The sequence below is a fragment of the Squalius cephalus genome (assembly GCF_949319135.1).
Source record: "Squalius cephalus genome assembly, chromosome: 9".
Classification (NCBI taxonomy): Eukaryota; Metazoa; Chordata; class Actinopteri; order Cypriniformes; family Leuciscidae; genus Squalius; species Squalius cephalus.
Genome location: NC_137130.1, coordinates 9,342,021 through 9,365,687, shown reverse-complemented (window position 1 = coordinate 9,365,687; position 23,667 = coordinate 9,342,021). Strand labels below are relative to the sequence as shown.

Sequence of the window (23,667 nt, the reverse complement as noted above, 5' to 3'; positions counted from 1 at the left end):
ATTATGGATCGCAGAAGAAGAAAATTCAACACACTTTCTTCCAGGGGGGCAGGGTTTAATATTTTATTGAAGGTTCCCCGGCGCCGCCATTGATTAGCGGACCTCCACCTGCTGTTAGCATTCCATTGACTCCCATTCATTTTGGCGTCACTTTGACAGCGAATAACTTTACATCTGAGGCGTTTAAAGACTCCATTTGTCCATTTTTTATTTCTAAACAAACACGAAAATGTATAAAAGGCTTAGAGCTTCTAATTGACTTCACTTCTCTCCATTGAAACCTATGGGGTCGCTGTGTCCATTTCTTTTACTGTCTATGCTTTCTTCAGCAATAAAAACAAACAAAAAAATGAAACACAGATGTGATGTTTATCTAAGGTCATTTTTGCACAGTAGTACGATAGAACTGGATCATCGAAGGTCAGCTGCGAAGACATTGGTTAATAAAGTGAGATTAAATACATAAAGGCCCGGTTTCACAGACAGGGCTTAGATTAAGCCAGGATTAGGCTTTAGTTCAATTAGGATATTTAAGTAGCTTTTATAAACATGCATTAGAAAAAAAAACCATTACATAACTGGTATGTTTTAAGATATGTCAGTGCAAGTTGCTTTCAGTTAAAACAGCTCAATAATGCATTTTAGTCTGGGACTAGACTTAAGCCTTGTCCGTGAAACCGGGGAAAAGTATATTTGTGTAATTTAACATTAAATTTGCGTAATATTCAGGTTTGCATAATATTCTGAGTTTGAACTTCACAGTTTTTATTTATTTTGAGGAATACTGAATCTGTTTTTTTGCAAGTGAGATGAGCAAATGCCGGCTCACATTTAGTCTAGAACTGCAATAACCATCATGTTAACACAGCGCACACAACACTTCTGCATCTTACTCCTGATTTCTCTCAACATGGGGACAGGAGAGGTGTCAGTCTATAAACGGGAAAACAAAGTAACTCAGATATTTTGTTGCAAATTTAAAAGTAATGCATTACTTTACTAGTTACTTGGAAAAAAGTAATCTGATTACATAACTTACGTTACTTGTAATGCGTTACTCCAACACTGGGGTTATGCAAGATCTATGCACACAAATACATATGCATATTGATTTTACCTCAAATCATGAATGAAAACATTAATTCATCAAGAAAAACATTTTTTATTCCAAAAAACAACTTTCATACCTTTATATGGTACAGTAAATGTTAGTGTGGAACAATTTGGACTTATAATGAAGTCATTAAAATCTTTAGCAAGAACTAGACATGATTTGCAGAGCTTCCTGCTCGGTTTCAGGAATGGTAACCAGGTCGTGAAAAAATGGTCGTCCGTGAATGCAGACCTGACTTTCCTCTTCAAGTTCATGTTTCATTCGGTAAAGCGTGTTTGTAACATCAGCTCTGGAGAGGTTTAGAGGTAACTGTCTAGCTAGTCTCACAGCCTCACTCTGAAAGAGAAATTGGGAGAAAGAGTTTATAAAGAAAAAAATATTGGTGTAGAACAAAATTTCTCTTAGAAATTGCTTGTAATTTCATAAATAAATGTGAAAATTTTAAGTAGAAAGACTGAAATTGTATTTTCTTGTAAAACGTACTCCAATAATCTCCAAAATACATATTTTTACAGTGTACTGTGTACTGTGATTTACCATACTGTGATGGTAAATGGGTCATTAAAAAGTATGTTCCAAGGAGCATCTCTCACCTCTAGGTAGTTTGAGACTTTGAGAGGTCTACATTGCTCCACGGTTTTCGCATCCCGGACCTTTATGGCCTGCAGAATTTCCCTCAGGTCTCCTATCCCGAAGAAAGGCATGCAGTCGGCCATGCCCGTCACTTCAACATGCCTCTCAGAAGACGAGGAACCTTGCCAAGATAAGCAACAAGGAAGGATTAATAAACTCCAAGTACAACGTTCTCCAGGAAAAAATAATAAATAAATATTGTGATTTACACGCTGGTTGGAAACCAAGTCAGGCGGGCACCGCACCAAATTACGCTATTACCATGTCTTTGTGGACTGGAAAGAAAAACCAAGGTGGAGGAGGTTTTCAACAGATGATTTAAAGATGATTGCTTTTCCCTAGACACATCTCAATGAAGAGGTGAAATGTATGGAAAGGTCATCAAGAAAGCGCAGACTAATCATTTTCTCCTTCCCTATGCGCTTTAAACAGAGACGCAGTCATTTAAAATCTGACTTGATCTGACATGCTTACAAAATGATATTAAAAAAAACAGTACATACTGAATAGACAACCCAAAAGCTACTTTAATTAAGTGTCAATAAATGCATTTTTAACATAACGGTAAATTTATGATCATGTCAGAACTTGATTCGTTCCATTGCAAATGCTATATTATTATATTTTCTGTTTGATATTTCACCATGGCACTGCTATGTGGTAGGGTTGTCATTAGGGCTGCACAATATATTGAAATTATCAAAATATCGCAAATGTATATATCGCGACATGCATATCGCAACAGCTTGCAATAACTCATGAACAAAAGACAAAGAGAAAATCACTCAGTGCTCTTGGCTGAATAACATTTGAAACATATCTTAAAGATAATTTAAGTTTATTTTACACACTTTAAGCATTATCGTATGGCATATCGAATATTGCATTCATTAATGAGTTATAGCATATCGCAATTTCGCAGTTCTCAGTACCAATTTCGGTACCAGAGCAAAAACTGTTGAATTAAGTGCTTTAAAAAAACGTGTCCCGTTTTGTCTCGTCCATTGGTTATCGATGTCAATCATCGCAGTTTTCGATTCAATTACTAAAACTAAACATGTATTCAGACTGTGAATGGTAATAAACAGAAAGAAAGAGAAGAGCCCTCCCTTTATAATCACCAAGGCTGTTAATCTCTAAAGCTCACTGGCGAGCTTTAAACTGGCGTTATAATAAAAAAGCAGTACAAAAAAACTGTACAATGAATCTCTTATTTACATTGTTTTTAACACTTTATTGGTTATAATGAAAGGATTTGCGTGTGAACAAAACCTTGTGCTTTTTCAGCTGTGTTAAGTGGATTCTGACTAACTTACTGACTAGCACCTCTGATAGGACACTGCGTTCACACGCTCATCAAATGTGATTGTGATTGGCTACAATGCTCAATGCTTGTAAATACACGCTGTAAATATAAAACTTTGACGCTCAGAGAGCAATTTATTAATAGTTTAAATAGTTTTTTTATATTTTATATTTTGTAACTTGTGCTTTTTTTAATAGTTTTAGTTTTTTAATGTTTCTATTTAAATTCAATTTATTTTTATTTCAGTTTAGTTTACATCATTTTAGTACTTATTACTTATTTTACTTAAATTTAGCTGACAAGGCAACATTTCTAATTTTCGTTTAAGTTTTTCATCAAATATTTACATTTTATTTCAGCTTTATTTCAATTAACTAAAATTATTTCTAATAGTTTTAGTTTTAGTTAACAATAAGCAACAACACTGCAAGACTGTATGATATTCTGTTTAATTATCTGCCCGGTGTAAATCTGATGGTTTGCAAATATAATAGGACACTTCTCCTCAACAAGCTGAAGATTTTCAGGTATCATTCATATTTGTAGTACAAACTGTGCAGGGCGAGTTATGCACCAAAGTTTATTACTTTGGGGTTTTGAAAGGGCTAGAAATCTGGTGCGTGTTTTTGCCAAATCCCTTAAGTTGGCTCCAAAACTATTCCCTTTTGTAAAGGGCAATTTTCCACCACAGCACCACACTCTAGTGCAAATCCACCATGCTGGCAAAAGCTCAGGCAGCGAGCCAGCATCAACCACGATGACCCTTACCAACACAACACTTACAGGAACAGACTGAGTGGGAAGTCTTAAGTGCATTTCATAACAACAGGCAAAATAAGGTCAAATGAGGACTAGGATGGTGGCCTCCTCAGAGAGAGGACAACACTACAGAATAAGTTGGTTCTAAACCTGAAAATGTTTTTGCACGACATGTATGAGAACTATATCAGTTATCTGCCAATTTGTTTTATTTGTCAGTGTCGAAAATGAGATATTTTATGGTTTCTGCTTGACTTCATATCCTAACTAACCCTATTCAAGAGTCATGCTGTTTAAAGGTTCCTAGGATTGTCAAAAGTTAGTTATGTTCTACCTCAGACCACTAACTGAATCTCTGATGCATATGATACACTTAACTGGAAACACTTGAGGATTTTCGAAGTTCGTTTTTTTCTTCTTCTTCTGATTGGTTGAATTCTACAGCAGGGCTTGACATTAACTCTTTTGCTCACCAGCCACTGTGTCTAGTGGTTTTCCAAAGTTACTAGCCAGTCAGCATTTTCACTGGCCACAATTTTGACATTGATACCATGGGGAAAAACTGCCATATTAATATTTTCTCATAATTTGGCAGCAGGTATATTAGGCTGCTGTCACTTTAAGACCTGACGCACGGATCCATTATACTGTTACACATGCGTTAAACAGACGTGAAAACTCGCCAAGACCAGCATTTTGACATTAGTTTGTGTGTATTTGACTGCTCAATCGCAATAAGCAGTGAAAATAACTCAATTTAGTACTGAGAGACAGCTTTATGTGCAATACGCGCAATCCCACGCTGAAATTAAAGCCCTGTAACATTAACTATATTCATCCGGAGCAAAAGAAACGAGTGAGTGAGGGGAGGCGGGTTTGTGTGTCATTTCACTGTCGGAGAGATGAGAGAACGAGAAAGCGCAGCTGGTATCATGTATCTATTCTGCTGGAAAAGAGTATTGGAAGCATTTCCGATATTTCAGTATCGAAAAAATCTATATTTACACTAATATACTTTTTAAAATAAGTTTAAAACACTGTTTTCTAAAAGTGAGGTAATGAATATGCTTGATGAAACACATATTCCATACTTCATTGCCAGTCTGAGTATTGGTCACAGTGACACTAGACACTAGAAACCACTCTAATAATCTAACAAGAGTTGTTTTTATAATATTGGAAAATAGAAGGCACCTAAAGAATGCACAAGAAAACATTTAAAGCAAACACATTCTTCACTAATCAGACACGCAATTCTGTCAGAAATAATTGACTGTAATCCTGTTATTCAAGCCGTTATATTTGACATTTCAAAACAATTTGTGAACTGTGGCATTAATGATGTCCAGTGGGTCCAACCTTTGTTAAATCAAATTGGACAATCCTAGAGACCTTTAAACAGCATGACCCTTGAATTAATAAAGGCACATTTTCTCAAGAGAAACCTGGCAAAGAAAAAAACTAAAAAAACACAAACCATGTGTAGAAGTATTTCTGAATCTCTCGCACTCCACAGCACATGATGAGCATGAGGAGAGAAGGAGGGCAGCGAATTCAAGCGAATGCACTTAACGACCATCTTAAAAAGCTGAGGCTGAGTCATACAGGAAGTGCACCGATCGCTTAGAATCAAGCCCTCTCTTTTTAAAACGATTTCATATTATACCTGTGCCCACACTGGGCTGTGTAGGGGAAAAAGAAGTGCTGACAAAGCACTTTCCACTTAAGCAATTTGTATAAACAATGACTTCATCACTTGGCACAGCAAGAATTAACGTCTCTAAGGTAATAGCATGGAAATTAAAAGTTATTAAAATCTACAAATTAAGCATTAGCATCATATACTGAAAGTTCATGAAAATGTCCAGGGATGCATATGTAATGGAAAAGTGAAATACAGACAATTGTTTACAATTTGGTGACCGGCTCCAAAGCACCCAAATACGCTGTCTATATGAAGGCAGAGCATAAAGTCCAAATCATATCAAATCAAACAATTGTCTTGTATTGCGTCAAACATCATTATTTTACATGATTACGACTCTTTAGGGTTATATTTATAAAACAGGTAGTTTCGCTCCACTTATTTGATTGGCTGAGCGACGTAGGTTGACAGTCCTTTCATTTATTTGTTTGCGGTCTTCTAGACTCAAGTATGTGAGCGCTGTGGAGTGAAACAAGTGGGAAGTGAAGTATGTTTGTATATTTTGCCTGCTGGAAGTGGGTTGTTTTGAACGTCGGAGTGGAAGTCGGGCTAATATACTCATATAGTATATACAAGCCAACATAGTGATATGATTTCATGACAGTGAATTAGATTTGCACAAATTGCTGAAATTACCATTTATATTACACAATATTTTTATTTAAAATTCACAAAAAATGTGGAAAATTATCTACATCTTAAAATGGCCAAACAGTGTATAATATATCAGGCTTAATAATCTATTAAATGGAAAATATAAGATATTATGATTGAAATAAGATTAAATATATTTAGAATTTTTTTTTCTCCAGACAATGGACATCAATGGTCACCAAAAACGTTTGGTTATCAATATTCTTCACAATATGTTATTTTGTGTTGAGTAATAGTAGTAAATGATGACAGATTTTGGGGTGGATTTTTTTTGTATATACAGTGGAAGTCAAAGGTCACCAAAAGGGTTTGGTTATCAACATTCTTCAAAAAAATGTATTTTGTGTTTAGCAATAGTAAGAGTAAATAAAGAATTTTCATTTTGAACTATGCCATTTAAAAACGAAAAAGTGTGAATTAAACTAATTCAACTGAACACACATACAAATGTCTTTGAGCGTTACCTGGAATCATCCTAATCTCAAAACCATTCGCCACAAGCCTAGGATCAGTAAAGTAGATGTGTCCATTAAAGCAGGCACTGTCTTTCTCCATGTTCAGGAGAACATCCATGTATTCTGGCCCACCAAGCAACCTGGGAAAGGACATGTATGTTAATATGCAAATATAAATATTAGAGATTCTATTAAGTATTCAGGATAGTGAGGATTAATACAGCTACTAAGCGTATATTGTACTTCCTACAAAAACCATACATTTTTACTATTGTAGATTCATATTTTTTAAATTTAAGGTTTGTACACATCGAAAATGTCATCATTAGGTGAGAAAATGAGACTGGCTACCCATCTGTCAGCGGTACAGGGGTCTGCTGGCTCACGGTTGGAAGTATATTATTCTTCAGAAGTCTTTTAAACAGCAAGGCCTCCTCCACTCGAAACGGGTTCAACAACATGAGCTTTCTGCCGCATAAAACGACCCAGGCACCGTGAGAAGCCAAGCGGTTTACAAGCCTGAGGCCCTGCGCACTTGAGCTGTTCTGGTAGGAGAGGAGGTTAAGACTCTGCTTGAGGGTTGCAATACTGAACGGGAGGGGTTTGGAGAGCTTGGCAAGGCTCCTCTTACTCGAGGGCTGAGAGGAGAAGAGTTTGTCCAGGGCCTGCTGGTTGGCGAGGGGGGCCTTGCGCTTCACGCCTTGAGCTTTGTTCAATGAAGACTCTGCGCTCATCTGCTTCTTGCCCTCTTCGCACTGGCCACCTCCCTCCGTTGCCCTCTTCCTTTGAAGGTTGTAGGCGTTCAGAGACTTTTCTGCCTTGCTTTCATACCTAAGATGGGATGTGATACAAGAACAAGTATTTTGTTACAGTCCAATTTGTACATTTTGTATTTCCTTTGTGTAACTGTTCAAATGTGGTCAGAAGATACACTTATTGAGGACTGGCGACAGAAAAAGTAGCCGATCATCAATACCAGCTAACATTTTGGACTGAATGTATGTTTCTAATGATCTTAAAATGTGCTGAGTTAGACTTATGCTTAAATGCTTGAAGCACGGTTATTATAGTATGAAACTACTAAAAAACATTTTTGTTACTTGAAATAAAATAAACATTAACTGAAATCAAATAACACACACATATATGTATGTGTGTGTGTGTGTGTGTGTGTGTGTGTGTGTGTGTGTGTGTGTGTGTATAAAAAAATTCTTATTTACTTTATTTAACTAGTTTCCGAGGCAACATTTTCATTTAATCTAACTTGAGGTACTAAAAAATAACTAAAACGAAAACTGAAATAAAAATAAAAGCTATATATGCATATTTAAAAAACAAAAACATAAAATAAAATTACAAAAATACATAATAGAAATACTAAAACTTAAATTAAAATGAAAGCTGAAAATATGAAAAAAACTAATTCAAAACAATAATAAAAAATATAATAGTGTCTCAATGATACCAAAATAAGACAGGCACACATTGTAGACAAATATAAATTGTGAATTTCTTCACAAAATTAAAAGTTCATGTTTTTTTTTTGTTGCCCATTATGACGATCCGTAAAAAAGATAATAAATATTTTTAAATTATTAAAATAAAATAATTTCAACATCGTTTAAAAAGCTTCCCAGAAAGCACCTAAAGAAACAAACTGTGGCAAACGTATAGAAGAAGCTAAAATATAAGATAGTTTTTATTTTTATTTATTTTTTGGGGGGTTTCTTCCCATGCTTCCATTTTGTCATTAAATATTTTTTATTATTTTACTATTTTATACTTTACTATTATACTAATATGTGCAGAATAGTAATAACAGAGATGAAAAAAAAGACACATGGTTTGGAACACTTCGCTTTTGGCCTATTAATTTGCAGGGTACGAACGAGTTGTAGCAAAGAGGTCAGAAGTTGTGTCTAATTAAATATCCTCAATTCACACAAGGAACCTTGATTTAATTTGCTCTAGTGATTCTAAGTGGGCTGTTGTAAATCACAGAGTAGAAAATGTGCAGAAACAGGCGAGATAAAAAACATCTGCTACCTGTGACCAGATGGGGGCCGGAGAGCAGCGAGGGAGGGGGGAGAGGGCCTGTAAAAACATGCAGCCCTGACCCTCCACTGGAAGTTTCTCGATGGGCTTGCCAATTAACAGCTGTGCCATTGCACGGAGCTCGCTACTGTACAAAGGACCGGGCACCATTTCAAACGCACTGTATGGTTTCGAAGCATAAAGCTCGGGTGCAAGAGAAAGATGCAAATCAACTTGCAAATGCTGATAAAACCACACCAATCAAGATGAAGGCATGAAATGTGCTGAAGAGAAAAGCAGTAAGAGGCCAATGGGGGAGATAAATGATTCCATAATGGAACAGAAGGTTGAAGCTTGAGGGGATCCCCTGCCATGTACACTGAAATGGGTTCTTGACCTGAGGGCTTTTGGACTTTAGTTTGCTGTTTGAACACAGTGAAAATGTATAAACAGACTTTGTGGTTGAGATTTACGTATGAAAAAAAGAAGTGCTTAATAATGTTACAAAAGATGCGACTGGAGTAATAGCTGCTGAAAATGCAGCTTTGCCATCACAGGAATAAATGACATTTCAAAATATATTCTTTTAAATTGTAATAATATTTTACTGTTTTTTTTAATCAAATAAATGCAGCCTTGGTAAGCAAGAGATGCTGTCAAATTGATTAATCGTAATAAATCGCATCTAACATAAAAGTTTGTAAATGTAGTTTGTGTATATATATTATATATACACAGTCCACACATATATACACAGTCCACACATACATACATACACACACACACACACACACACACACACACACACACACATACACACATACACACATACATACACATACATACATGCATGCATGCACACATACACACACACATACATATATATACATATATGTATACAATACAATCACACAGCAATGTAACATCTATGTACATACTATATAAATTTACACAAATACACTTACAATTGCGACATGGTCAAATCACTGGGAATGGGATAAAGCTTTGCACCTGCTGGCAGATGCTGTAACTACATCATTTTATAATAATAAGTTAAGTTGAGGTCCCATTCTGTTTAATTAAATTTTAAAATCCTAATGTATTGCCCTGATACACCATGTGTTTCCATCGAAAAGGGCACAGATTTGTGAGCTACATACAGAATAGAACTGAAACCGTGGAACCTTCAGATTATAAGATTAAATTTACCATGCGTAATGAATTTATGATGATTTTACAATTTGTGACTTAACATAATTATCTGTATTCATTTAGCAATAGGCTGTAATTAGGACAGAGCCGTGAACCATGATTTGCCACATGGTAGTCAGTGTCACACGGCATTAGAAGGAGGGACTTTGTTTTCCCAGAAGAGAATGACTGTACATTTAGTGTAGGCTATATCAGCAAAAAGTGAATTGTGTCAAGTATACTAGTATATATACATAAATGAGCCAAAACACATTGACTAAGATACAAAACTGTCATTGATTTCATGTGAGTGTCCAAATATGATAACCCCAAATTTCAACACAGACCTTCAGAGACAAAACGTAATAATAACAAATAATAATTCATTACCATTATTTATATAGCGTTTTTTTTGTTTGTTTTTTACGGTGACAGACCGCCAGAACGCCCACCACACACCAGCTTACTAGTGGAGAGGAGACAGAGTGATAGAGCCAATCAGTATATGGGGATGATTAGGAGGCCATGATGGACAGAGGCCAATGGGCAAACCCCTACTCTTTTTCGAAGGACATCCTGGGATTTTTAATGACCACAGAGAGTCAGGTCCTCGGTTTAACATAACATCCGAAGAACGGTGCTCTTTGACAGTATAGTGTCCCCATCACTATACTGGGGCATTACGACCCCCTGCTGGCCTCACTAACACCTCGTCCAGCAGCAACCTGGTTTTCCCAGGAGGTCTCCCATCCAGGCACTGACCAGGATCAACCCTGCTTAGCTTCAGAGGGCAACCAGTGTTGGGCTACAGGGTGATATGGCTGCTGGCCAAATTAAGACAATGCGCTAGGGTTATTATTGTTAACTAAAAAATAAAACCATACTAAACAAAATAAACGTTAACTGAAATTATGTTTAAAAAAAAACTTAAGGCAATATTTCTCATTTTCATTTAGTTTAACAAACTAAAACTAATTAAATTAATAAAAAATATATAGACATAAAAAACAAAAATAAAATGACGAAAACACAAAATTAGCGAAACTAACGTTTTACTATTGAAACTTTAAAGAAATAAAAGTGAAAGCAGACAAGATAAAAATAAAAATATCAAAATATTAACACAAACTCAATGATACCAAAATAACACTATGTACATCAAGGAGCCGCCCACAATATCTCCACTGATAGGATGAATGTGAAAACAGCAAATAAAGACGCCATCCTGATGGACCTCAGTGGACACTCGCAAACGTAATGATAGCCACTTAGGGAGCATGGTTTGCATTTTCAGCCTGGAATTCATAACGAGCATCAAACGCACATAAAGCATGCAATAAGAAAGCAATGTTCCCTTGGTGTGGGCACTTTGGATGTAAACCAAGTTCATATAGAGTCGCTGGATCAGCGCCAGCCATTTTATTGCTGCATCAGACCACTGCAACCAAAATATAACAAGCATGGTACTCCCTCCCGCAAACATCCATGTCAACAATCTCTGACCCCTCAGCTCAGCATGCCCATATGTGATGCACCTATGTTACATGAATCCATGTATGATTCTCAGAAGTGTATGCTACTACCGTACAGTATGTCTGCAGGAAAACAAGCTTGCTATTTCACATTTAAGACAACAATAATATGCAACAGGATTCAGATGTCTTTTTCCATGTTACATAAGTGCCTCTAGCAATGCTGAAACACACTTTCCATTCATTTAATTATGCTGACTTGGCATGCTGTGATTTAGACTATTTTTTGAGAGGGGATAACCCTTTTAGTTTAAAGTGATAACCCTGATGTATTCCTAATCTAAGGTTTGACAAATTACAAATGTGATTTTTGTGGCTTTAAATTGATTAGCTTTGAGGCCATAAAAATGTAAGCTAGTGTGCTTTACAAAAATCACTTTTAACAGAGATACACAAATTTATAGTATTTCTCTTCTAGAAATAAAAAATAAAAATCTTGACGACTCATCTTTCACAACAGATTTTTGTCAATATAGTTCCGATAGTTTGGGGTCTGTGAGGTTTTTTTTCCCCCTCTGAATAAAGAAACGTTTATAGAATACCTTTATTCAGCAAGGATACATTACATTTATCAAAAGATGCAGTAAAGACATTTATTATGTTACAAAAAGATTGTTCTTTTTGTTCAAAGAATCCTGAATAAAATGTATCACTTCAGTATTACTCAGAGGTCTATACAGACTTTATCAAAGAATTTGCTGATTTTCTATCAGAGTTAGTACTGGCTGCAGATAAAGTCCCTATTGTTGGCGATTTTAAAGGGGTGGTGTAATAATGTCCTTTTCACAAGATGTAAATTAAGTCTTTGATGTCCCCAGAGTGTGTATGTGAAGTTTTAGCTCAAAATACCCCACAGATATTTTTATATAGCATGTTAAAATTGTCACTTTTTGAGGGTGAGCAAAAACACACCGTTTTGTGTCTGTTCCTTTAAATGCAAATGAGCTGCTGCTCCCAGCACAGGGGGCGGAGCTTCAAGAGCTTGCACTCACACAGACATGCACTGAAAATGTCAAAAACTTTTAGCCTTTTATGTTCAAACCGGATTCAGACAATGATGGAGACTCAAGAAGAAGTGACAACATGTAGAATGCCACAGGACATTTCTGAATGGTTAGTTGATGAATTTATGTAGCCTGTGTAGTTATCTTCTAGTCATCGATTAGCATATTCTGTCTTGATAATCTATAAATCGTGTTCAGGGGGCGGGGTTTATGTAAATTCTAGGCTTGGTGATTTCACTAACCCGGCAGGAATGTCGTGTAGTCCCTACCAGCAGTTTGTTGTAGTCCTTAAAAAGCAATTTCTTTAAAAGCAAATATCTCCCTTTGCTTTGAACTTTGAGCATTGTAACTTTGCAGATGTTGTTTATGCTCAAACAGCAACATTACACACTAACTAAAGTTAAAAAGTGAAATCATAATCAACCACCCCTTTAATATCCATGTAGATAATGAAAAAGACGCATTGGGATTGGCATTTAAAGACATTCTGAACTCTATTGGAGTTAGACAACACGTGTCAGGACCCACTCATTGTCGTAATCATACTTTAGATCTAATATTGTCACATGGAATCAATGTTGATGCCGTTAAAATTCTGCAGCAGAGCGATGACATCTCAGATCATTATCTAGTCACATGTATACTTCATTTAGCCAAGGTTGCTAAGCCGACTCGGTGTTACAAATATGGTAAATATGGTAACCATCAATTCTAACACTAAAGATTGCTTTATAAATAATCGTTCAAAGCCGTTGTAAATTACTCAACAAACATACACCTGTGACCACATTACATTAGTATTACTGCGCAACTGCAGTTTGTGATTCTTTGTTGCTGCGTGTTGCTTGGCAACCTCATTGGAACTACATTGCTGAGGAATAATGTGTTATAACGTTATATTTTTTTGTTTTTGGTGTTTATTTTATGAATAAAATAAATATTAAAATGAATATTTTTATGGAGTAATCATTTTATAAAAGCAATAAGCCCCTTGAAGCCGTGTTTTACAGTGAATTTATAGTGTTTTTAGTTCTTTAATGAACTTCTTTACTTACAAGATTGATAATATTAGAGAGAAAATTGTAACTATGCAACCATCTACTACAGTTTCGCATCAGACAGTGCACTGTAGTCTCCTTGAGGAAAAATTCTATTTATTCATTGCTATAAGAGAGGAAGAATTGTCTAAACACGATAAATCATCTAAATCAACAACATGTATGTTAGACCCCACACCGACTAAGCTATTGAAAGAGATGAGGTCAAAGATCCTCTTCTTAATATCATTAATTCATCTTTGTGATTAGGATTCATACCAAAAACTTTGAAGCTGGCTATTATTTATAATAGCTTGTTAAAAAACGCAACTTGATCCTACAGAATTAGTCAGTCAATTACAGGCCGATCTCAAATCTACCTTTTCTGTCAAAGTTACTAGAAAAGGCATTATCCTCACAACTATGTTCCTTTTTAGAAAGAAATGGTATCTGCAAGGATTTTCCAGTCAGGATTTAGATCGTACCATAGTACTGAGACAGCTCTCAGAGTCACAAATGATTTGCTCTTATCATCCGATCGTGGTTGTATTTCTCTATTAGTGTTACTCGACCTTAGTGCTGCGTTTGACACTATCGACCACAACATTCTTTTGAATAGACTCGAAAATTATGTTGGCATTAGTAGAATTGCATTGGCATGGTTCAAATCATACTTATCTGACCATTATCAGTTTGTAGTAGTAAACGAAGAGATGTCTTATCGATCACAAGTTCAGTATGGAGTACCAGAAGGCTCAGTACTAGGACCGTTGCTGTTCACTCTGTACATGCTACCCTTGGGAGATATCATTAGGAAGCATGGCATTAGTTTTCACTGTTATGCTGATGATACTCAGCTGTATATTTCTTCGCGCCCTGACAAAACTTACCAATTCACAAAATTAACGGAATGCATAGCTGATATAAAAAACTGGATGACTAGTAATTTCCTACTACTTAATTCTGAAAAAAACAGAGATTCTAATTATTGGACAAAAAACCTTCACACATAATAGCCTAGAATACTTTCTAACACTTGATGGTGTTCTGTCAAGTCTTCTTCGTCGGTTAGGAACCTGTGCTCTTTGATATCAATCTTTCACTTGAAAGTCACGTGTCTAGTATCTGTAAAACCGCATTCTTCCATCTTAAAAATATATCTAAATTGCTCTCAATGACAAATGCGGAACAGTTAGTTAATGCGTTCATGGCCTCAAGGCTAAGAGAAGCATTTAATTATTATTTTTTTTAAATAGATGACTTAGGATCTAGTGACATGAAAGTGTCCAGCATACATGGGAACTCCTTTAATACAGTTTAAAAAGCATCCCAGAATGCACCTCATGTCTAGACTGCGCAGAGCTGGAATCTAGGCAAAGGGTACTAACATGGTTAACGTTTTTGGTCACTACATATTTCTCATACTTCCATTCGTGTTATTTCATTGTTGACTATTATTCTAAAATGTGGAAAAGAGTAATAATAAAGAATTAGTAGGTGTGTCCAAACATTTGACTGGTAGTCTAGTGTGATAAAATAAGATACATCCATATATCCAACCCAAGTTTTCCTGGAGCTCATAAAAAACAACCAATAAATTAGGCAGATATGGACTTCATCTGGTATAGAATGAACTGGAACCTTCTGGCACCTGAGACTGAAAGAATGTGGCATTCTTTGGAAAAAACGGAATGCCTCTCTTACAATGGAAAACAGGCATATTGACCATCAAACCAAGTAATCAAACACAGTTTTCTGGAAAATACAAAAGTTGATCAATTCTTCCTTCAGGTAGTAACATGACCAGGCCAAACAGATTTTCCAATCCATATTTTACACATGATAGTGGCAGGTCTATTTTTCTCTCGCTACACAGAGCCTGAATCACAACAACTGGAAACTGAGTCTTCGAGGGTGAAATCTGGAAACTTACTTCTTGCGGTCTTCCTCCCCGAGGCTTTCCCATCTCTCTTTCACAGCAGTTGTGACATCCTGAGGACTGGCTCTTGGGTTCTCCTGGAGGACCTGCGATCTGGTGTCTTGCTCAAACAGTGAAAAGGCAGACAAGGGCTGACGCACAGAGCGGTTGCTGATCAGCTCGTAGGCTGTCAGCTTGGCCATTTTCTCCATAATCACGTTAGTGGGCCTCTTGGACATACTTGTGGGCTCAGTTCCTCCGAGGTCTTCAGTTACTTTTGGGACTTGGAGTTTCACAGGTTCCAGGCATTCTCCGGTGATTTGATTTGAGAAGGCCCTGCCTGTGCTCCAGCTCTCAGCAGATACTTTGCTCTCTTGACCAGGGCCACTGTCACTCTTAGTCTCCTTTGGGGAGTTACAGTTTAGATCAGCTGTAGAGTTCATTACAACATCGTCAGCAGGTAATGAGGAATTAATACTGTCAAAATCACTTGAGCTTCTGTTGATCACCCAATCCTCTGAAATCGAAGAGGAGCTGGTGTTTGCAGTGTTGTTCAAGGATAGCTCACTATCTTGTTTTTCTGCATTCGTGGAAGAATGCTCAAGCAATTCTGGGTTGTTCAAACTAATATCTGTGGTATGTGTAGGAACAACTACATTAGCATGTTCAGGTACATCCACATAACTAGCATTGGGCGGATTTCCTCCTGTTTTGAGATTATCATCGCCAGTGGAGTTGCCGTACAAGGAGATTAACATAGTCTCCACAGCCAACAGCACTTCTTCCTGGAGAAAAGTGTTAATCAAAGTTTAATTAGCATGATAGGAAGGAACAGTGTTTTACTTTTAGTAAAAATGTTTGTACCTTATTCTGTAGCATCACTTCGGTTTTATCAGGTGTCAGGTTAACGTCCACCGTCGAGGCGGGTATGGTGATGTTCATCATTAAAAAGGGATATCGGCGGTTTGCAGATTCATTATTCGATTGAGCACTGGCGTAGTATTGCTTGATAAGCTGCAGGGTAAAATGTGCATTCACAAGAAGATTGTGAGGATACAAGTGGATACAATTTCAACACAAACACATATATATTCAAGTTTACAACTTTACTTCAAACCTGTTCGTAAATTTTACACTTAGATCATTACTAAGAAATCATCAAATAAGAACATAACTAGGCCTAGACCAAATCTATTGATTTCAGCTTTTTCTACACAGATTACATAGGACAATTTACAAAATTTAGTTGATTTAAACATGGTAAAATATATTAAACAGAAAAAGGTATTGCTCAGAAAACCTGTAACCATTCCAGCACTTTGAGAAAACTGATAGAAAGCACTTTTGATTACAACTGTATATGACGCATAATGCAAAATTATTGGATTTTCAAATGATAAAATGATGACAAAACTCATTTGAGAGTGAAAACATGCTACGGTATTCTGGAACCTAAATATGACTCTTTCGGTCCCTTTTTCAATGTTTTATCTCAGTTATTGTAAAGTATCACTCACAAGTTATACGTTTATTTGAATTAATTTACCACATTAATTTAAAGGGGGGGTGAAATGCTATTTCATGCATACTGAGTTTTTTACACTGGTAAAGAGTTGGATTCCCATGCTAAACATGGACAAAGTTTCAAAAACTAAGTTGTACGTTTGAAGGAGTATTTTTGTTCCAAAAATACTCCTTCCGGTTTGTCACAAGTTTCGGAAAGTTTTTTTCGAGTATGGCTCTGTCTTACGTAAGATAGGGCGGAATTTCCTTATATGGGTCCTAAGGGCACTTCTCCGGTAAGATCGCGGCCGCGCGCGCACTCGTAGACCAGAGCAAGAGAGTGAAAGCAGTTCGCCATCAAAGCGCCCTGCCCGGCTTTTGGGAAGTCAATGTCACCAAAGAAGTGTGTTTTTGGTTGCCAGGGCAAGACAACCCTGCACAGATTCCCAAAGAACCCAGCGTTAAGGAACCCGTGGCAGTTTGTTTTCCTGAGCATAAACGGAGTTGTGTAAGACTTTTGTTCCCTGCATTTCGACGATGATTGTTTTATAAACAAAGCCCAGATCTACGGATTTGCAGATCGTCTAATGCTTAAGGATCGAGCAGTCACAATGATAAAGGTTCGCGGTCGTGCGTTGGAACCGGACGGTGAGTAAAACTGTTTGTTGAACAAATGTCTCTGTGTGTTGTCACTAGCTCGGCGCGTTAGCACAGCTAAGCTTCGCCCACACGGCCCGCCTCCAGCCGCTCGGTTTTTTCCGGAAAGACTCGGTACAGCCTATCTTTATGTTAAAAATTTAATAAAACAAAATACTTTTTGGAGATATGAAGGATGCAATATTACTCTATAGGTACTCAAGATTAACAGGAGATTGAGTGAAAATGAGCATTTCACCCCCCCTTTAAATGATTGATGTGGACAGTATAACGCAACTGAAGCATTTGTTTTTTAAAGGGATAGTTTATCCAAATATTCTGTCTAAATTGAGGCTAATATCCACATTTACAGTTATGTAAGGACATTTCATTTTTACAGAAAAAGTCAACTGAACATTCATATACAAATATCAACACAAACACGTATATATTTACACACACAAACATAAAAAAAATAAATGTAGGTACATTGGTATTGATGGTATGTGGCAGTTCCTTTACCTTAAGTATTTCTTTGGCATGCACAGGTCGACTATTTACAAAGATGAATGTTTTATCAGGTGTATAGGAGCTGGTGGAATTCAAATCTGAACCCGGTTTGGGAAGGAATCCATCGATGCTGATCTGTGCAAACAATAAGACTTCATATATCAATATTTAAGCCAAGAACACATAACAAAAGTGTCATATATCCACATTTATTTCCAGGTTTGAAATGTGTATTAAGAAGCTACTGAGTAACAATCTTCCTCCATGTTAAATCTAGTATAGCTATTCTTTAATTTCCCTCTCTGCCACAAACCATACTCACTAATTGTCAGGGCACATTGAGGCTTCAATGAACATTTCCCAAAACAAACAAAATGACACACTGCTGGCCTTTAGCCCGCTTTGCAGTAACCAATTAAGACTTCACTGTGCTATCAGAACCCATTTGTCATCTCCAAACTATGGAGTGGCCAAGTTGCTAAAATGTGCAATGTTTCTGTTAGCTAAAGGCAGCATCGGCGAAGTGGCGGGATGAGAAACGGCTCCAAATTAATCAGTGATCTAGGGCTATATTGTGATGCTTGAGCTCACCATTTGGAATTAACAAGCACAGCAGTTGGCTGGCAAGAGGACATTTTAATTGGAGTCTCTGACAAACATGATAATCAGGGGTATTGTGACTTTCACAATCAACACTTATGTTCTGTATACTTTACCACATTTGTCAATTACTGTGGTGTAGGTGGCCCAGTCCTTTCTGTTTTGTGCACTGAATGGAGGTTATTATTCTGGACTCTTCCACTGCAGAAGGATCTCGGCCACAGCACAAAAACAGTCAACTGCACACTTGCGTCATGTTCCACTCTTACTCAGAAAACCTGTAACCATTCCAGCACAAACTGATAGAAAGCACTTTTGATTGCAATTCTATATAACGCATCATGCAAAAATATTGGATTGGATATTCAAAAGATTAAAAAAAAAGATAAAACTCATTTGAGAGTGAAAACATGCCCATTTCCAAGTCTACGATATTCTGGAACCTAGATATGACTCAAGTCCCTCTTTCAATGCTAATGCTAAGTCTATGGGATTGAAGTGGATGGCCGAATGGGGCCAAATCATCCATTTTGAGATCACATGACTAGCCAAATATTAATCGTTTTAACTCAGTAAGTCTCATTAAGTCTCCAGCAAGATATGGATCAAACCGCTCGATTAATATGGATTAATTTTATGATGCCTTTATGAGCTTTTTTTGGATCTTCTATGAAAGTTTTGGTAACCTGAGAGGTTTCATAAAAATATCTTGATAAAACTTTCTTATGAGTTTGGAACATCATGAGGGTGACTGTTAACTTCAAAGTTTCGGTAAGAAAGGTTTTTGAAAGATTTCCTCTTATGGTCGCCAAGGCTGGATTTATTTGATCATAAAAACAATAAAAACAGTAATATTATAAAAATTTAAATAACTGTTTTCTGAGTTAATACATTTTAAAATGTACTTTATTCCTGTGATGGCAAAGCTGAAATTTCGGCATCATTACTTCAGTCTTCAGGGTCACATGATCCTTCAGGAATTATTCTAATGACAAATTAAGAATTTAAATCTCAAATTAAGAGATTAATTTGTTAACATTGTAAATCAATTGCTGTTGCATCCATGCTGCTTTTGCTCAGCAAAAACACACACACAAATTATGCCCATTCTCTAAATTTATGAACAAGTTTTGAGATTATGCAAGATCATGACAAATGAAATGTCAATTGTCATTGTTTGCTACTCAGGTTTATGAGAAATTGAATACACCACTATAATCTGCAAATGGCTTGGCGTGTCTTAGTTGTGAAGGGTGGGGTGAATGGTTAGCAATGGTCTTGGCATGGGGCTCGACCTGATGATGAGTGTGCACCTAATGACTGAGTACTCCAACAGATCCTGCTCTCAAGGCCATAAATTAACTCCTGGTAAAACCCACCAATTTCTAGAATGCAAGAATGACTTACAGCTAACAAATACTGAGTAAAGATGCATTCTCATCTGGCACATGGCTTTAAAGGACATTGGCAAGACTCAGTGAAAACCATCCTTGAGCGTAGCTGTATATGCAATGTGTTCTGCTATACGTTCAGCAGGAGAGGACTGAGCTGCCAAAATCGGCCTGAGCCAAATACTGAAGTGTGCCTACAGAGAATTATTCCTACACGAACGCAAAACGCAAGCAGGGACTCTATACAAACCGCAGAGCTCTACTAAAAGCGTATTCTGTAAGAGGACACTTAGCATAAATAAATCACACGTAAATGAGCCAGCAAATTTAGACAATGCTAGCGTTGTGCATTCTTCATCAGCCACACATATAAAAGTAGGACACCATGTGTGCACCAACAATAGCATCCTTTCCAACAGGGCAGTGATGAGATCAGGCCAAATGCCTGAATTAGAATCACCATGTCATGCATGTACTGTATGACCTATACAGTTCTGCGTAACAGGGAGATAATTATAGAACGAGAGGCAGATTCAGCGTTAGGAGAGCCTTTAGCTGAAAGAAGGGGAGATAAGAGAGTGTTATTGCTGACGAACATAGAAAAGGTCAAATGGTTCATTTGAAGATAGGAAAAAAAAACAGACCAGAAGGAAGGTACATGGGTCAATCGTGTTATGCAGTGTCTATAACTTACAACTTTTAAATGGATATACTTCTGTTGTAATATATTTCTGTAAAATACTTCCAAATTTACTTCCATTCTTTGTACCTCGCTTAATACATCTGAGATGATTTGACAGATGCCAGATCTTCTAATCGTGATAACTGATCTCTGGCAAATTTGGTTCTTCAAGCGAATTTGATTAAAATATCTGGATTAAGTTATCTGAGATTACTGGGCATTCTTGTGTTCATTGGAAAGGGCAGATATCTCAATACTCAAAACCATGATCAGCAATGCAGTGATTGGCTGGAGATTTGACAGCAAAGTGATGACATTATACTTAAAAAGACCATCACACACATGATGAAAAACTTGACGAATTTCTGGACCTTTATAAGGAAACAGCCAAGCGACTAAAACCACACAAAAGTTATAATAGATCAATGAAATGTGTATTGTTTGCCACATGATTCCCAATTATTTCCATTATTTCACGATTTCTAGTATTTGTAACAGGCTTTACATTTTTATTTCAATGTTGTAATTAGCAATTCATTTGATTTTACCTGTGAATCAGATTTGTTACGCGTTACGATTAGTTATCAGCATCTCTTGCGCTGCATCAAGCCACTCCCATAAAAGCTGCCACGTTCAAATTAATGCACGGCTTAGACTAACTGTACATCATGTGTAAAGGCCCGTTCACACCAAGGATGACAACTATAAAGATAACTACAGTATAGGCCTATAGTTCTAAAAATCGTTCTCAATATTAAAGAATAGCAGAGTTCACACCACAGCTATAACGATAACGACAGAGAAAAGATATCGTTGGAATCACTTTAAGAATGATTTTATCCAGCTGATGAAAGATAAAAAACATTGACAGCCAATCAGAATCCATCCTGCTGTAACGAGCTCGAGCATTTAAAGCGGCAGACAAGCATGCGCGTAGAATAAACAGAACAATATCGCCCGCTGGTGGGACACTAACTTGGTTATCCTAATAGTTAACATTCTTGGTGTGAACAGGCCTTAAGACTCTAATAAAATTATTAGGTAATTATTCCCTCACAAATAATTCTCTCAATGAGTAAAACTGGCTGTGTCTATATTATGTTCGACTACACAACAAAATATTATTTTCAAATAAATTTTTTAATTATTATTATTTTAAATGATTATTTTCCCAGGTTCAATAGGGTACTCTTGTAAGAAAGTAGCAGTGGCTGGGACAGACTTTAAGTATCACCTCCGTCTAAAAAGATGATTACATGATTCCGGTTTACATGAAATAAGCTGCTCCTGAGCAGGTTTGAGTTTACGGACCTGTTGCTATGACAGAAACTCTGGGATGATCTTCGAAGAACCTTACAATCCTGAATCATGTCAAATCGTCAATAGTAAAATCCAGATAACTGTGTAATCCATGTATGAAGAATGGGCCCCTGGTCAAGATCAGGCACATCAACGTCAACATTTAACTTAAAGGTGACATATTATGCCCCTTTTCACAAGATGCAATATAAATCTATGGTGTCCCCAGAATGTGTCTGTGAAATTTCAGCTCAAAATACCCCCCAGATCATTTATTACAGCTTGTCAAATTTGCCCCTTTTTGGGTGTGAGCAAAAACGCGCCATTTTTGTGTGTGTCCCTTTAAATGCAAATGAGCTGCTGCTCCCCGCCTCGGTTCAAAAGACGGCCGATTCTTTACACGAGCTTCGGATACTCCGGCAATAACAATAATCTCACTTACAGAGTACAGCCTTACAGAGAATCTCAGGAAGATGTTGCAACTTTTAGACTGCACCTGGACGTTTCTGAATGGTTAGTGGATACATTTATGTAGTTGTTGTCGAGTTACATTCACCTCATCGACTTGCATGTACCGTCATGTTGAACTTTTATACAAGTTGACACAGTTCCCTGAGGTCTTTATAAGAAAGCGGTGACATTTTTTTGGTCAAATAGTGATAGTGTACCATTGCGTTAGAACTGGTTACAGTGTTGTCGTTTGCGAAAACCAAATGTTGTGGGTGGAAACATGCAGATTAAAGGGATGAAATTTCAACCTAGGGTCCTTTGCACCATGACCTCGAGCCAAACAGCCCCACAGAAGCTTTTTTTCGCTTGGTTGAACATTATTAAAGTTAGAGCTTATTTAGAGATATCAGCCGAATGGCTTAGTGCAGGCGCTAATGGATCCAAGGATGTATCTCGTAAATTACCCCACTAATAATGCCTGGAATGGGACCAAACTTCTACAGTAGTACAAATAGGTTCTGTACTCATAAAACAATGCAAGTTTGTAAGTACATCAGGAGTTTATTTAAATAATACTTGCCTGATGATTTATGCTACCGCTTACATAACACTTGCCTGATGGCTTATGCTACCGCTAACCCGGACGTCGAGGTCACTTCCGTGATTTGGGAAAAGCACGTAAAAGTCCTTTGCACAACTCACAAGTGTAAGGAAAAAGCTAGTGAATTTAACACTCTACTACTGTAGAAGTTTGGTCCCATTCTCTTAAAATCAAATTTTGGAATTTTCTCGTTAGAAGTGCATAGCGCCTAAGAACATGGCAAAAGTGACAACACACAAATCTAAGTAGTGAAATTATAACAAAGTCGCAGAGTTCGCTTAATTGTGATAATAAAAGAACTAATATGATTTTCAATTTATATGATAATCCAAAACATAAATGATGGGAATGTTCTTGCAAATATACTGAATAATAGGAGCGACCCAGAAATGTTCAAGATTAGTCAAGCAGGATTAGTGTTGAGAAGCACTGCATGCAGTGAGCAGGTTACACCTGCAGCAAACACATGCAGCACAGACACATCACTGCTGCGGCAAACACTAAATCTTCCCATGTATCTTTGCGAGTCAGAGAAATAAAAACTAAACTGGACTAAATCAAGCACATGGTTTTTACAATGCATAATACTATACATCACACATCTTATTGCTTGAACAAGCGCTTGCTCGTTGCATTTGTAGCAGTGTATTAAA

The 23,667-nt window shown here is 36.9% G+C and overlaps 1 protein-coding gene across 1 annotated transcript in view; it reads right to left on the bottom strand.

The window, feature by feature from the left end:
* Positions 1 to 1,144: 1,144 nt before the first annotated feature.
* pms1 (PMS1 homolog 1, mismatch repair system component) overlaps positions 1,145 to 23,667 on the bottom strand; it is a 29,284-nt gene continuing 6,761 nt past the window's right edge. Inside the window, exons 7-13 of the mRNA XM_079882027.1 lie at positions 18,004 to 18,126; positions 16,207 to 16,356; positions 15,358 to 16,127; positions 6,978 to 7,457; positions 6,636 to 6,766; positions 1,708 to 1,868; positions 1,145 to 1,450 (exon numbers count right to left, since the gene is read on the bottom strand). Coding sequence (XP_079738153.1) covers positions 1,253 to 1,450; positions 1,708 to 1,868; positions 6,636 to 6,766; positions 6,978 to 7,457; positions 15,358 to 16,127; positions 16,207 to 16,356; positions 18,004 to 18,126 — 2,013 coding nt within the window. The 3' untranslated portion in view covers positions 1,145 to 1,252. The remainder of the gene's footprint in view (positions 1,451 to 1,707; positions 1,869 to 6,635; positions 6,767 to 6,977; positions 7,458 to 15,357; positions 16,128 to 16,206; positions 16,357 to 18,003; positions 18,127 to 23,667) is intronic.